Raw genomic sequence first — 15,076 nt, 5'->3', positions numbered from 1 at the left:
TTTTGTTACGAGTCCCTACTCTGGTTCTGAGAAACAACGTTCTGGTCGAGTCATTGTCGGCTCCGCGGTCAACTTGAAAGGAAGTCTAAAATAACTCTCCTCCTCCGACGTCGACCGTTTATCATTTAAAAGTTCAGACGTCAACATGAGGTTTTTTCTCAGCGGCTCCGAGAGCCTGAGAAAAGTCACCGCGGTCCCGAGACTTCGGGTCACGGGGTCACATCCACTGATAAAACTCTCCGCGTCATGCAAGGGAGAGCCTGACAGTCATGTGATGTTGCTGATGTCGTGTTTATCGTCGACTAATCATATAACTTGTGTTATAGCTTCATGTTTCATCGAGTTCAACTCAAAATTACAATAAAAAATATAAAAAAAGGAACAATTTGAAATAAAGAACATTTAAATTGGGGTTTTTTCCCAACAATTTAAGGCAATTTTACTTCATCCACTCTTTCCTTTCATTCTATTCTTCACCCCAGCTCTGAAACTTTAAACATGTCATTTACGTTTCCTCACATGGAGTGTGTGTTTCTGTGTGTTTCTGTGTGTACTTACTCGGCAGAGTCAGCTGGCAGCATGGATATGGGGGAGAGGTGGGAGCTGCAGGGACGAGAGAAGGACAACTTGGTTAGAACATCACAAACTCTTTCTGTACCATCGACCTTGGCTTGTACATGTGTGTGTGTGTGCGTGTGCGTGTGCGCCAGGGGCGACCAGGGTCAAAACAGGAAGATGGCAGAAGGATGTTCAGAACACACACACACACACACACACACACACACACACACAGGAGAATGGCGCCACAGTAGGTGGGAAGATTGTTATTTAGGCTACAGAGCTGATGAGATAGATGTGCGCGATCGAGGTCATGTTTATTCGAGCCGTTTGTTTCTACAGTATTAGTGCGTGTGCGTGTCGACACTTTGTTGATTCGTCAGTAAGCAGTTGTTCTTCAAGGACTGCTTTATGCAACCCAGGACACGCTGGAATGAACATCCGTGCGCGACTCCGTGATCGTTGATCTCGTCTCTAATCGAGAGACAGCAGCTGAGGTTACGCAACAAACCTGAGCGCCCCCCCTTTTTTTATCACGCACAACCCCTGAGTCAGGTGGCTAAGAAGAACTTCAAGACAAGAAATCACAAATATCTCCATGAAAAGAAATTATAGGCTTAATATTGATTTTAACCACAAATCTTTTTAGGGATTTTTTTTATACTCAGTTACACACAGAGGTGTTAAACTCAATAATATCGTATATTTATTGAGGCTGTTTTTACTCAAATGTCAAAAAAACCCTGTATTTTTGACATCCATCACGTCCGCCCCTCATCTTATGTGGAACCCCGGCATCTTATAGGTCACCATATCGACTTGAACATTTATTCAGGTAGACTTCAGGACAGCCGGCGACGGGCCACACAACTTGGTCGACCGCATTTGACACACAGGGGAAAAAAAAGAAATTTGAAAAATTTGTCAGGCAAAATGTGACTTGATTTTTAAACATCTCAGATGGAAAAGGTGACGGGGAGTCTGAAGCAACTCCACCAAATGACAATGATTTTTATATTCTTCTCAAGGGTTTATAGCATAAAAATATATATATATATATATATATATATATATATATCATTTAACAAACAATCCAAAGATGTCTTGTAACCAATTTATTTATCCAAAATACAATTTAATTCCAAAATTCGAACGGAAATATATAGTGTATATAGTGCTTATTAATTTAAATTATGGGAAAAAGGAACCAAAGAAGTATTTTACAGCTTTAATACAAGAACCTACAGCTTTACTAAAAGTGCAGGCGCCCTGGAGCTGGAAACTCCAGATAAAGTCTTTTACAGAAGACCTTCCTGCTTGGTTGACCCCTCTGGGACATAGAAAAATGTAACACCTTTGCCCTTAAGAGATGTTTAGTCTAGTCAGGAAGACCGTGAAGGCGAGATAGCATCTGACTGAAGGTCCTTTTTATCAGGAAAATCTGAACCGGGTTGCTTTAGTCGCCCTGAGGGTCACCTGATGTCCTTGAGGTACGTTCGGAGTGAAAAGAATCCCTGAGAGGATCTCCAGAGACCTCTAGGTGTCACCTTTGAGCAACCGATAAACACAACAACGGTATCAAACTCATGACTTAATCAATCAGCGTCCTTTAGCTATTCATTTTAGTGTAACATTTAAGCGCTGATGAAGCGACATGTGACAGAGAAGCGCGTCAGGATTGAGAAACAGGCAAAGCCAATGATTTAGTCGAGGTATCAGCAGCTTCCTCTCAGACTCTGGTGACTCTGAATCAAGAGTATCTCTGGCGGAGTCTTCCGAGGTGCTTGTTTAAGATAAACATTTCACAACAGGGGCACGAGTTAGAGATCGTCGGTGGTTTCTCTGGGACTCTGCTGTCATCAGCATCTGCGCCGCTTCCTGCCTGCAAGACAAACTGCTGCAGTCCACACACGGCTTCGACCCAAACACACACCCACACACAGCGGGAGGAACAATTCATTTTCGGCTTGTCGCCTACTTTTAGACCGTCTGTTGTTGCCTCAACACACACACAGGTTGTTGCCAATTCTCAATGTTTTATAAACAGTAGGGAAGTGACATCCACACACGGACACCTTTGATCCAGGAAAAGAGATTCTCACTCGTGCGGCAAAAGCATAATTAACCTGCGACTAAATTTAGGCGTGTCAAAAGTGCACCGAGATTACGCCACACATCCGCCGCCACACCGGTGTCTGTGCTGTAACACTAGAATCCTCCGGGGCCGATGATGCATTGTTGCCCTGACTCAGCCAGACTCTGGTGTCGCCTCGCGGGGCTCGTGTGACCAGTGAAGTCATGTTTATGAGGAAAAAAAAACAAAAAAAAAACAACAACCTTCTCTACTTTTCCCCGGTCGACCTTTGAAACTTTAAAGTCAACCATTATTTGCGCAGGTGACAAGATCTGAGCGAGTTTTGCAGCTTTCCGAGGAGGTTATGTGATCGTCGGATTCTTGATGAAACGTCCCCCCAAAACTGATGGGGATCGGAAATTTGGGTGCCGTTTTACGTTACCATCTGGACCCAAAAATATTTTGAAGAATACAAATAGAGCCACAGGGCAAGCTCCAATCGAGCTCAATGCGATCAATAGTAATGTAAAACCTTGAAAAAAGGTTTTTGGATTATACAGATAAAATAAACATAGGGATATATGAATAATTAAAACATTTCTTTACCACAATATAGGGGTAAATGAGGGGCCTTGTAGGGGTCTGTGCTCTCCGAGTCATTGACACATTTTAATTAAACAGATGAAGTAAACATAGGAGAATAATAATAATTTAAACATTTTTAATCACAATGTAGGCGTAAATGAGGGGCCTCTTAGAGGTCTGTGCTCTACTTTTACAGATGAAATAAACATAGGGTAATAATAGTTTTATTTTTAATAGACGTCTTGCTCTCTAGTTTTGAAAAGCAAATTATTTCAATTAATAATGTAATTAAACAAAATTGTTTATACATTTAAATTCTTACCTAATGTTTGTCTTAATGTAGAGGCTTCAATTTATCAAAAACTATTGAAATTTAAATAAAAAAAGAAAACTACAACCATATAAAAACGCAGGGAAAGAAAAATAAATCTGTAATCCAGACGACATTCTGGGATTTTTTTTTCTCCGGTCCGTCTCAGAAGCAGCTTTCAATTTCTAGCAACATGGCATTACATCACAGCAGAGATCCACTCACACAAACCCCGTCTCATATTTACGCTTCATTTTTCATCCAGACAAAGAGGAATAAGTTCCTCGGCACAAACAATTCATCATGTTCCATTCACTTCCAGTTGCATAACATGGATGTTTACCTCTGCAGCAGAACCTCACAGGCCATTCTCATCTTTCCTGTCGTGTCACTAAGTTGAATCCTTTATCTCTTCCAAAGTCCGGTGATAGTTTAACGATTGTCTTCCTTTACGTTCTCTTGCTTAGGAAGGTTGTTTTTTTTAACCAAATTCTGCACAGTCTTGTTCTTCCTCCTTCCTGTCATCCACCTGACACATGTCCTACAGGATCGCTCCCTCGCTTTCTTCAGGATATCTGGCGCTCCAGTGTCGACCTCGTCCCTGTTGTGGCTCTCAGCGTCAGCCGGTCAGACCCGGGTCCACAAGAGCCAGACGGGGAGATCCTGGTCCTGCCCTGCACTCTGCACAAGTGCTGCAGTAAACATCCAGCACTCGGATCACATCAAGGAGTTTTCCAATGTAACCAGGCAACAGCCCGGGGAGGACCAATGGGAGGGGAGGGGCCGAAGTTGGGAGCCAATCGCACGGAGGCAGGCAATTACACAGCAGTAATTCCAAAAAAAAAGTGGGAGGGGCCACTGATGCCATTACTGTTTATGACGTTTTTTTACTTTTTTTTATTAACCTACAATCACATGGATTTCTAGTCATTGTTGTGTCTCTTCACATTCGGTTTATTATGGAGAATATCTTGATAGTAATTTTGACAACTTTGGTGGGTTTTGAAAGTTTTCTTTAATTCTTTTTTTTGCTTTTTATTCATGTTTATGTTCATTTTATTAATGTTTGTCAGTGAATTCTTCTGAAAAGCAGCTTCACGGTCCAACTATTCTTTACATGTATTTCTTGGTGATTAGCTTGACGATGCTATTATATATAATGTTCAGTTTGTTCACAATGTAATGTTTTTTTTTTTTATAGACAAAGTGAAAACCTCTTTCAACAGAACTACTACTAATACATAGAAAACAAGTATACAGTACATCAGTGATTCCTAGATAAGTTTAGAACCTCTTGCGAGGTATTAATAAAGTTTGATAATTAACTCAAATTAAAGGGTTTTTGTTAATAATTTTGACTAAATAATTTCCTGAAATGAAGCTTGAAGCAACAAACCGAAAGAACTGATAAAATATAATCTGGGTTGAATAAATCCATGAATCTATTCCACGTGTGTCAGAGATAGTAAAACAAAACAAACATTACCACAGGCAGAAAAGTGAGTTATCTCTTTTTTTCTGATAAAGTTTCACCGATCAATGAAAGGCATAATGTTGCGCAAAACTAAACTAGAATATAAAATTCTAACTGACACACATATATAAAGAGATACAATATGGGGACTCCATTTTATTGAGACATAAATAAGTTAATACATCCATTGGTGTATTTTGCTGACTATGACATGTTTCAAGAATCTAGTTTAAACGTTTCTAGATAAAGCCTCAATTTAATAAGAAAGATAAATCCTGAGAATGATGACTCAAAGTATTATTATTATGGCAGATCATTAGATAACTGCAGTGTTATTTAACTAATGGAATGCTTCACTTAGGAGAATTGGTTCAGTCAGGATTTGTTCGTTGACCGGCAAAAAAAAGGGCCTTTGATTTGGGATTTGAGGTGCTTCGGGATCGTTCCGGGATAAATGCAGACACGAATCTGGGACGCTCTTCCACACCGAGAGCTTCTTGGAAGCACCACCAGAACAGTGGCACACGGACTGATAAAGCTTTATCGAGGCCAGACAATATATCACGTTACACATTGTTCTACGACTTAAGGGGGGCAGACAATGAAAGTACACAAAGATAGGAACTTACGCAATGAACGTGACGTACAAGTCTCAGGAAAACAAATCTTTTAAGGCAACATTCCAAGAGTAAATAGCTTTTTGATCAATTATTTTTAACAAAAAAACAAATCAAACATGAAAAAGTACATTATTTTGGTTTTTCCTTCAGGTTTGAAAGGTCATTTGTGTGGTAATTGGATCCTTCGGCACACAGACTGACCTACATATGCGACGTCCATCTATGTATAGATTGCGAAAAAACACATCTTGGTCACAGACAAATCTATTACAGAGCAGCAGGACAAAGTTTGTATGGCAGAGCCTCGACTGATGACTTGACTCTGGCCTTCTGCCAGGTCAATGGGCGCGAACACCGCACTCCAAATTCCGTACACATTAACAACTACTGCTACATACATTATGTAAGAATTCAAACGCTGAACATTTTAGTTTAAAAGCTGCATCAGCAGGTGGAGATAATCGTCTTCTGCTTTGAGGCTTTTTGAAATCAGAATCATCAAAAGAAAACTATATTTTAAGATTCATATTGAGGTTTTTTGGGTTGTTTTTTCTGAGTGACATTAAGTCCAATAGCTACTTAAATCGCTTTTTAGATTTATTTTTTCAGATTTTGGTTAACAAAGTATATCAAAGTCCCTAATTTGTTCTAATCTTCTCCACAGTTGGAAAAGTCCTCCCATCTCAGCACGCCTTCTTTATATAAAGGCCGTATTTCAACCAGCGAACCAGGAAATTCGATTAGACTGATGAGAAAAAAAGCAGTCGGACGAGTAAATCAAGTTTCCGAGGGAGAAATGGTGAGAGGAGCAGGAGGCCGAAAGCAGGAATTATATATAGAGCGGAGGCTGTCAGCACGTACGATGTGTGAAGGTGTGAAGCGGACTAACTATTACTGGAACATCAGGGCCCGGATTCCCTTTCTTGTTACGACAGCAAAAACCCGGGTTACTCGATGGCAAAGATGCAACCGAAACTAAAATAGATTTCAACTTGTTGCTTTTTAATAAAGTCCAAGTCTTACGGTTAATTCCTGTGATCCGACGCGAGAGTCTCAACCTTCAAACCATGAATTATGGAGCTAAGTGTCCTTGCTAAATATAGTGATGCGAGGGCGATTTTCGTGTATTGTAAATCTTACAGCCTTAATTAAACGGTTTTGGGAAACAGGCGGTTGAGTCCGGGGCCAACAAATGCAGCGGTAATCCCTCAGACTAGACACCGAGCTCAGACACTGCGGTGTGAATGGTGGCAGCGGGCCAGCGCCGGATAACGTGGACTTAATAGCAACTAAAACGTCCAGAGAATGCGGGATCAAGACTGTCTGAAATACTTTTTTTTTGTTGTAAATAATTTGCTGCATGTATGGTTTAGCTGCCGGGAAAAGGTAGCACACCCACCAGGAAGAGGCTTAAATCTGAATTACCTTTGTTTTTGTCCTTCTTTACCAAAATAATCCTTCACTTTTTAATCTTATTTTTGATGATAATAATCAGTGTCCCCTAATCGTATTTCAAAGACAGGCAGATCATATCAACATGAACATTAATCTACTTTGAAACACTTGAAATTCTTCTTTACCTAATCCAACTTGTTGCTGTACACACAAAGATAAATATTTAACAGCACCTCTTCTTGTTATTTTTGTAAATATGTTGTATATATAATATGGTGCAGATTTCTGTTTTATTCTATTTAGATTTTTTTCATTTTATTATTTTATTTCTGGGTGTTTTTATTTGTTTGTATATTGCTCTGCTGTTTAAACCGAATTTCCCCTCGCGGGACAAATAAAGGATTCTGATTCTGATTCTGAACTTCAGTTCCCTGGTGTCACTGGCATCAGCGCTCCAATAAAATGATTGAAAGAAAACTGAAATCGAGTCGCACCGATGAAGCAACACCAGGAGGCGCCGACACAAATGTACCCCACAACTTCCTGCAGCTGCTTGATTGATCCAGTGATCGACTGAAGGGAGATCCTCAGAAGACACCGAGAAGAACTCAGTGTACCAGCAGGGGGGGGGGGATTGAACCCTTGTGAGTCAGAGGGTCAAATGTATAAAGAATTCATAGTCGATGAATAAACATCAGTCTCGCTTGGGAGTAACAGGACGATTATTTTAAAGCCTCTCTCTGGTTGGATTATAAAACAATTTCAACTGACTATGACTATGTGTTTAATCCACTTTGAATATGTATTACATATTTGTTATGAGGTGTATTTGCAGCTCTTACTAAACCTTAAAAGTAATTGTCATGTTGGCCCCGAGGTGCCTCGATTAACTAAAAAAAAAAAAGTTTTTTATATGTTCTAAGTCAGCTCTCACCTAGAGTCGGGGTTTTCTTCTGAGGGTGTCTGTTGTGGTGAGTCGGAGGAGGTCGCACAATTGTCCCCGTCCTGAGGCAGGTCTTCACACTCGGCTTCGCACTTCTCGTCATCCAGCAGCTCCGTGATCTGTGCAACGAATCAAAGCTCGTAGAATCAGTGGGCGTTTTTACTTGAAGTAAAAAAAACACAACAAAAATGTTAAATCTGAGAGATTTATGGTATTTTTTTTTATTAAATTGTATTTTTTTTAAACCAAAAAACGAAGAGCAGAAACATTTTTTAATATCAATTCCTTTGACAGAATGCCATTAGGAGTCCTGTCTTAGAAACCCTGCATATTATTATTTAAAATAACAATAATATTATAATAAGTCGGTTTTGTATTTATGGTAATTTCATGTGAAATTGTGCGATAAATGATTGGCATGTAAAAACATTGTTAACATAAACTAAGAGAATAACCATATTAAAATGTCATTTTCCAAAATCTGAAATGTTAAAAAAAACTCCTATTTCCTCAAATTCTCCAAAAAAAAAATGTGTTTTGATTTTTAATTGCTTCAAATCATCTAAATAATGACGAACCCCTGAACTGATATTCTTTTTTGGAAACCGCCAACGCTTGTTTTCGTGACCTTTACGTCGGGGATGTTTGGTGGCGTGAAGAGATAAGTTTCCATGCATGCGTGGTCATATGTTGGACAGCAACACGATATAACTACTAGTTTCATAACACGTCTAAATATAACCTTGTAAAATGTTGACGAAAGGGCAGACGGAGGAGCAGCTAAGAGGTATCTGAAAAGAATTTGACAAGAGCCTTTATAAATACTTTTAATGGTATTCGGCGAGTTCAATAATTGTTTTATGAGGCGAGTTTATTAGGTATTCAGGTCACAAATTGTCCTCAACGAAATTATGAACCAACACATGGAAACATCATGTTCTCGCAACACCTGTAAGAAGTATGTGGTCGAACCGGTTTACATTCAGACGTTGATCGCGGTGCAGGTGACAAGATACACATCTGCCATCTCACCGTGTCATCTTCCCGTTTCTACCTGACGGTTCTCCCTCCTCGTATCGCTATGGCAACATGGCTTTGTGTGGGTGGCTCTGATTGGCTACAGAAACTTTTTTTTTTGCGCAGTCACATGTGGAGACTTGGAGGGATGAGTCAGACGACAAAATTCTGTGTGTGTATGTGTGTGTTGTTTGTGGAGATTATCAGGTAAAAGGTTATACGATTCTCACCGATAATGACTCGAGACCCTGGATTTTAGCCATTTCAATCAAATTCTAAAAAACATTTCCAGTTCTTAATTATTAATGGTGTTTTAAATGTTTAAGAACATTTTAATGTATGCATCATGTTAGTTGATTCCTAAAATATATGAAAAATATATTGAGTTACACACATATTAAAGAAAGAAGTCGGTACTAGAAACCATAAACATTAGATAATCAAATGTGCTGGGACTTATATTGTGAATATTGTCATATTTATTATGGTGAACATGCTTTTGCACACATTTTGTTGAACTTTTTTTGTTTTGTTTTTGTTACCACCATTATAATCTTAAGATCATTTTAAGAGATGTTTGCTTGTTTATTTATGTCAAGTATAAGTGTAAGTAAGACGAGGATTGTAAATGGAAACAAAACGTTTGTTTACACTTGAGGAGAATATTAATTCCGGCAGACAAAGGCTTTATACATTCTTTTTATGAATTTGTGTTAAAAATAAATCTCTATTCAGCCATATTTTAATAAATTGAATGACCTATAGACATTTATTTAGCCTGGATATCCTTATAAGTCAAAATATTTTAGGCGATGGATAAATAATAAAGAGAAAAACACAATAACCAAATAGCAGAGCAGGAACTGGACAAGCCGGTCATAATAAGACAGATTAACCCGTAGCGTAGATGGAAGTATGTGTCATATAAATACAAAACTTAAATAAAAATAAATAACTTATAAAATAAATAATTATATAAAAAAATTGAAATGATAAACCTGGTAAACCACTACAGCATACTAAGATATTATGTTCTCAGAAACGTTTATAAACGGTTGAAAAAAAGTGCTTGGTTGTGTAAATGCTCTTGTGTGTACTAAATGTCGTTGACGTGATGAAATATGAGCGAAACAACAGTGGCTCCATTATATCGATGTTCATCCAAAGAGTCAAAACTCTGTGGAAGGCGGCGCCGAGTTACAATAAATCTACTGTGGTGACGTAAGAATATTAGCGGATAACTGTTGCTTATTAATCACCTAAGCAGGAAGTGGCGCGGGTTTAAATATTCGCCCACCTTGAAGGCATTTTTTTATTTTTATTAATCGCATTAGCAGAGAAGTTACCCAGTATTTCCGTCAGCATATCGCGAGCGCTGCCCTTGCTGGACGTGGGTCAGAGGTCACATCTGAGGGGCTGGAGTGTGAGGGGGTGAAGATACGGGCGGACAAACGCTTCTGGAACAAAAGGTCTTAACCTTGGCCTGGATTCAGCCGTCAGATCACGAAAAGGGGATTTAACAAACAAGCTCCACTGACATCATTAGTTAAACTTTTTGAAGTGGGCCTGGATCAGGAGAAACGTTTTTTTCCTTACAGGAGCTCCTTTGTTTTCCATCACGCCGACTCAAAAGTCACCAGAACAATCGACACAAGGCACCGGTTGTGAGCGCCAGCGGAGCGTTTCCTCTTTGAAGGTTGTTAAGCAGCCTGGGAAATGGTTTGTGTTGCGCTCGAGTGTTGCACAAACACAACAGTGGTACTTAACTGCAGCACAAGTTTAAGTGATGGCAACACTTGGTACAGTAACCAAGTCAGAACCAGCAGCCCCGGCCTGAGAGCTGGTACATAAATAAGGCCTAATAAAAGTGGAATATGTTTCGACAGGAGGCAGGAGTCGGGTCACAATAAACAATATAAACCTCGTATTAAAGCAGTAATTGTGGTCGTGCTGACAAAAGAGATTTGTGGCGTCTTATGTGGTCCTACCAGGACTTACCCCGCCTCATGCGTAATAACACATTTTGAGGGAAGGTTTTAACTCGTCTGCTTTGAGACAACAAGCTCTGTATACGAGAGAAACAATGACCTCCTCAGATATTTAAGGCCCTGCAATACCATTAGTCTGACTGGATCAAGTCATCAGAGGTTGCTGACTCATCAATTATCTCAAATCCCTGCAGGTGTCGGACTGCCTTTAAAGACTTGTATCTAGCAGAAGGTCATCTAGGAGGCACCGATATAGAGATATTTAAAAGAAATACAAAGTTATATTTGAGTAAAAGCATTGAAACACTGGTAAAAGGAAGTACGAAGGAAGAATAACTCGATAAAGAAAGGGCATCTAACAAAAAAGACGAGGCAATAGAACAGGACCTGAGCAGCCGGAGAGAAAGTATGTTTATGCTCTTCAAATCCAAACACGAAAATGTAATAAATCAATGTCATCTGTATTCTTTTGACCTCCGTGTGCAGAAGAGTCGAGTGGGCGGCCGAATCCAGGATGTGGTTTTGTGTGGAAGAGGTGTTTTTGTATTTGCACACAGGTACAATAAAGCAGGTCATTCATCCTGCTCAGCACATTTCGCTCTGTTATTATACGTGTTGATGCTCTAAGCCGTTATCCAAACCTCATTAAAAGAAGAACAAGTAGAGACACATTATTATTTTAACTAAATGCTCCCACTACATTTTTTGTAAAAATAGGATTCATAGCTAGCATTTATTTTCTGTTAAACCAGGGTGGTTGTAAAAGCTGCATATCAATTTTTCTTTTCAATTTTAACCATTATCTCATTAACATCTCAACAATTTGCACACTTCACAGTCTCATCAGAACAAACCAGCAGGGTCTTCCTATCAAGATGCTGATAAAGTCGGGACGAGGATGTAACACAAGGTAACATCCTGGTGGTTTGATTACACGGTAGAAAAAACAACAACAACAAAAAAATCTTAATTATATGGACGACTTGAAGTGGCTGAACAACACTGATTGTTTCCTGGTGATCTGCATTCATGATAGAAACTACAGACAAAGACAGTTTTGGTGCCTCAACTGTTAAAAAACAAGAAGCTGTTACGGTTGTAAAGACTATTCTTATTTTTGCATCAAACTGCATCGCAGAATGTGCATCAATATACACGTTGAAATGTTTTTATTAAACAGGTTAATTAAATTGAAAGTTGTTGAGATTGTGCAGCTGTGATCAATATTTTCATTCATTAATGATGAGATTAAAACAACAAAAAAAAGTATTATTATTTTTATTGTTAATTATTATTTTACCTCTTTTGTTCTTTCGTTTTTTCTTGATTAACCCAATATGATAAATTATTTGTATCCATTTATCTTTACCTTTTGGTGAAAATTCCTTCTTATATCAATCAAAATATATATAGAAATACATATGTTCGGAAAAACATGCATTTACTCTAAATCAATCCAATTATATTTTGTTGTTTTTAACTATAAAACAATGTTATTTTATAATGACGTGACACTTTTTCTTTTACACAAGCTTTGTCCGTCTGTCCTCAAAACATACAAAGTACATAATGTGGTCTTTAAGGAAATTCCTGGTAGATCAGGGAATTTAATTTCCTCAAATATTTCAGTGTATAATTCTTTATATACAACACCAACTTTATAGTCAAAAGGATGCAGCTCAAGAGTGAACTTTAAGCTCCTCCTACACTTTTGTTTTGATGGTGATTTTAAATTATTTTGCTGCCTAAAACCAAAGGTGAACAAAGATTAACTCTCCATTAATAATGTAGTTGAATCGAGTAAATTAACAAATTTAAAACCTCCTGATAGTGACATAATATGATCATTTGCTGAATTTCAATTTGCATCTTCATGGACACAAGATTTCCATCATATTTGAATAGTCCGCACGCCTCGCCTCGATCTAATCACAGACCTAATGCAGGTTTTGGTAGCACAGATTAGAAGAATGTGAGCAGCGTGTGGAGTACGTGCATATGTGCGACAGAGATAATCCTCCATTACCGGGTCTTGTTTGAGCAACGGAGGTGTGGGCTTAATAGTTACATAAGCAGCTGTGTCTTTTTATAAGCCTCCCCTCTCTCGACTTCGCCGCTTTCCGTGCAAAACAGACATTGTGCCGCGGCCCTCTCGTCTCTGCATTTGCACTCTGAGCACACTTTCTGGTTCCGGCTCTTACGTAAGTGGCAAAGATCTGGGCGCAGATGTTTGGATTGTGCAGCCCACTGTCGCTCTATTTATCCTTCCCTTTAGGACCCTTTTGTTTTTTCCTGCGGCTCGACTTCCGCCTCTTACGTCAGGAAAATCAGGGTGGTTTAGATGACGAATGAGTTTTTAAAAGAAGAAATTAAATTGAGAATAAGAAGTTGCTTAACAACAATAAACCGTTTGGTTAGATTCTTGGGGTTATGCAGTTATGTTAAATATCTAAAAAAAAATAAATTGTGGGGAGGTTGTTGTTTTTTTTGTCAATACCATTTTTTTTTTCTTCTCTCTGGCAACTAATTATTATTTGAACAATTCTCTTGAATAAAAACGTTATAATGAGATAGACAGAATGTAAATGGATAAAAAAAAAGGTTTTAAAAATTGTAAATAAAATCACAATAACTTGTAATAACGAGCAGAGAACTCATCATCCAATCCCCGTTCAAGTTGAAGAAAAGTAAAAGTTTTAAAAGTTAAAAAGTTAAAAAAGTTAAAAGTTTTGTTAAGTTACGACTATAATTTCCCGAAGGAGACCTCCTGAGGGATCAATAAAGTTTTACCCTACCTTACCTTAATGTATTAAACAAGCCAAACTCCCAATAGAGCTTAGTCCAGGTGTCAAACTATTCGGCAGCTTGTTGTATCTTTCTTTACCTTTTTATAAATTGTGGGCATTTCATCACATTTGAATTTCATGTATATTTATTTATCATCTCTTTTTTTAGTGAGATTTGTGGCACACATTGAGCATGGGAAGCATAATCTGAGTTTTCTCTAAACTCACAGTTTAAGGTTGCTGCAGTAACACTGAAAAAAATGTATCTCTAATTTCGCAATTGCAATGAACAGTTTAAACGAGTAATATAATACAGTATAAAAGTGTATAAAAGTAACTTCAGAAAGCATTTTCGTCGTTATATGTATCCAAAACCAAAACCACAGGTGAAGAATGAAAACATTGATTATGCAATTTATAATGTAGCTGAATCAAGTCAATTAACAAACTTTAAACGTCCGGATAATGACATAATATTATGATTTGTGCACAGCGTCTTGAAACGTACGTGACCTTTTAAGCGATATTCAATCTTTCATCTCTGCTAAAAAAGTGAGGCGGCGATCACAATGTGTCGCTTAATTCTTATCTCTGTGTGCCATTTAAGAACACAATGTAATCTCTCCGCTGTGAGGTAAAACGTTATAGTCCACGGAGTTGCCTAGCAACAGAGGAAAAGTTTTAACATGTCGAAAAAAACCACCAGGAGTGGTGGAACAATTAAACATCTGAACAAAAGGAGGCAATCAGACTTCCTACCTCCGAGCTTTATCTTCCGATGACTAGCACAGGAACTCTGGGGTTTGATAAGCAAAGAGAGAATGTGGACGAAAGAATGTACCTGTTCGTTGATGGAGCTGTAGTCGTTCGTGGTGGAAACATCGTCGTCCTCGGAGTCGAAGAGGCCTTCCTGGTTGTCGAGTAGCTCGGCCAGAACTCTGCTGACAGACTCCTGGTCCCACAGATCTTCTCCTTCGGTTGACAGACTGCGATAGGAAGGACAGGAAGTGTCATCATGGCGTATCAGGGGTAGACGTGGTTGACCGCAGAGCAAAGAAACAACCGTCTACTGCGAGGAAAAACTCGCTAACTCTGGCGCAAACTCGGGTCTTACTGGAATATGTCGGGTCCAAAGACGGCGGCCAGCGCCCCAATGTTCCAACTCTCCTGCTGAAGCGAGGCCACGTTGGACAGGAAGCGGCAGAGGAATCGCAGCAGCCCGTAGTTGAGCTGTGGGAGCTGCTGCAGCAGGTATTTCAAGTTTCTGCAGAAGTCCTCCTCGCTGTTGAAGTCTGGGAATGTCAAAGATGAAGCTGTGATCACACG

At 39.0% G+C, this 15,076-nt stretch overlaps 1 protein-coding gene across 1 annotated transcript in view; it reads right to left on the bottom strand.

Annotated features, from left to right (window-relative positions):
- The window catches only part of fam13b (family with sequence similarity 13 member B), a 40,215-nt gene that overhangs the window by 10,615 nt on the left and 14,524 nt on the right, over nt 1-15,076 (bottom strand). The window contains exons 5-8 of the mRNA XM_087799789.1: nt 14,865-15,042; nt 14,592-14,736; nt 7,951-8,078; nt 559-603 (exon numbers count right to left, since the gene is read on the bottom strand). Of these exons, the coding sequence (XP_087655915.1) occupies nt 559-603; nt 7,951-8,078; nt 14,592-14,736; nt 14,865-15,042 (496 nt within the window). The remainder of the gene's footprint in view (nt 1-558; nt 604-7,950; nt 8,079-14,591; nt 14,737-14,864; nt 15,043-15,076) is intronic.

The sequence above is a fragment of the Callionymus lyra genome, chromosome 9, assembly GCF_982586985.1.
Source record: "Callionymus lyra chromosome 9, fCalLyr1.hap1.1, whole genome shotgun sequence".
In the NCBI taxonomy this organism is placed as follows: domain Eukaryota; kingdom Metazoa; phylum Chordata; class Actinopteri; order Syngnathiformes; family Callionymidae; genus Callionymus; species Callionymus lyra.
This window is presented reverse-complemented; position numbering and strand designations above follow the sequence as displayed.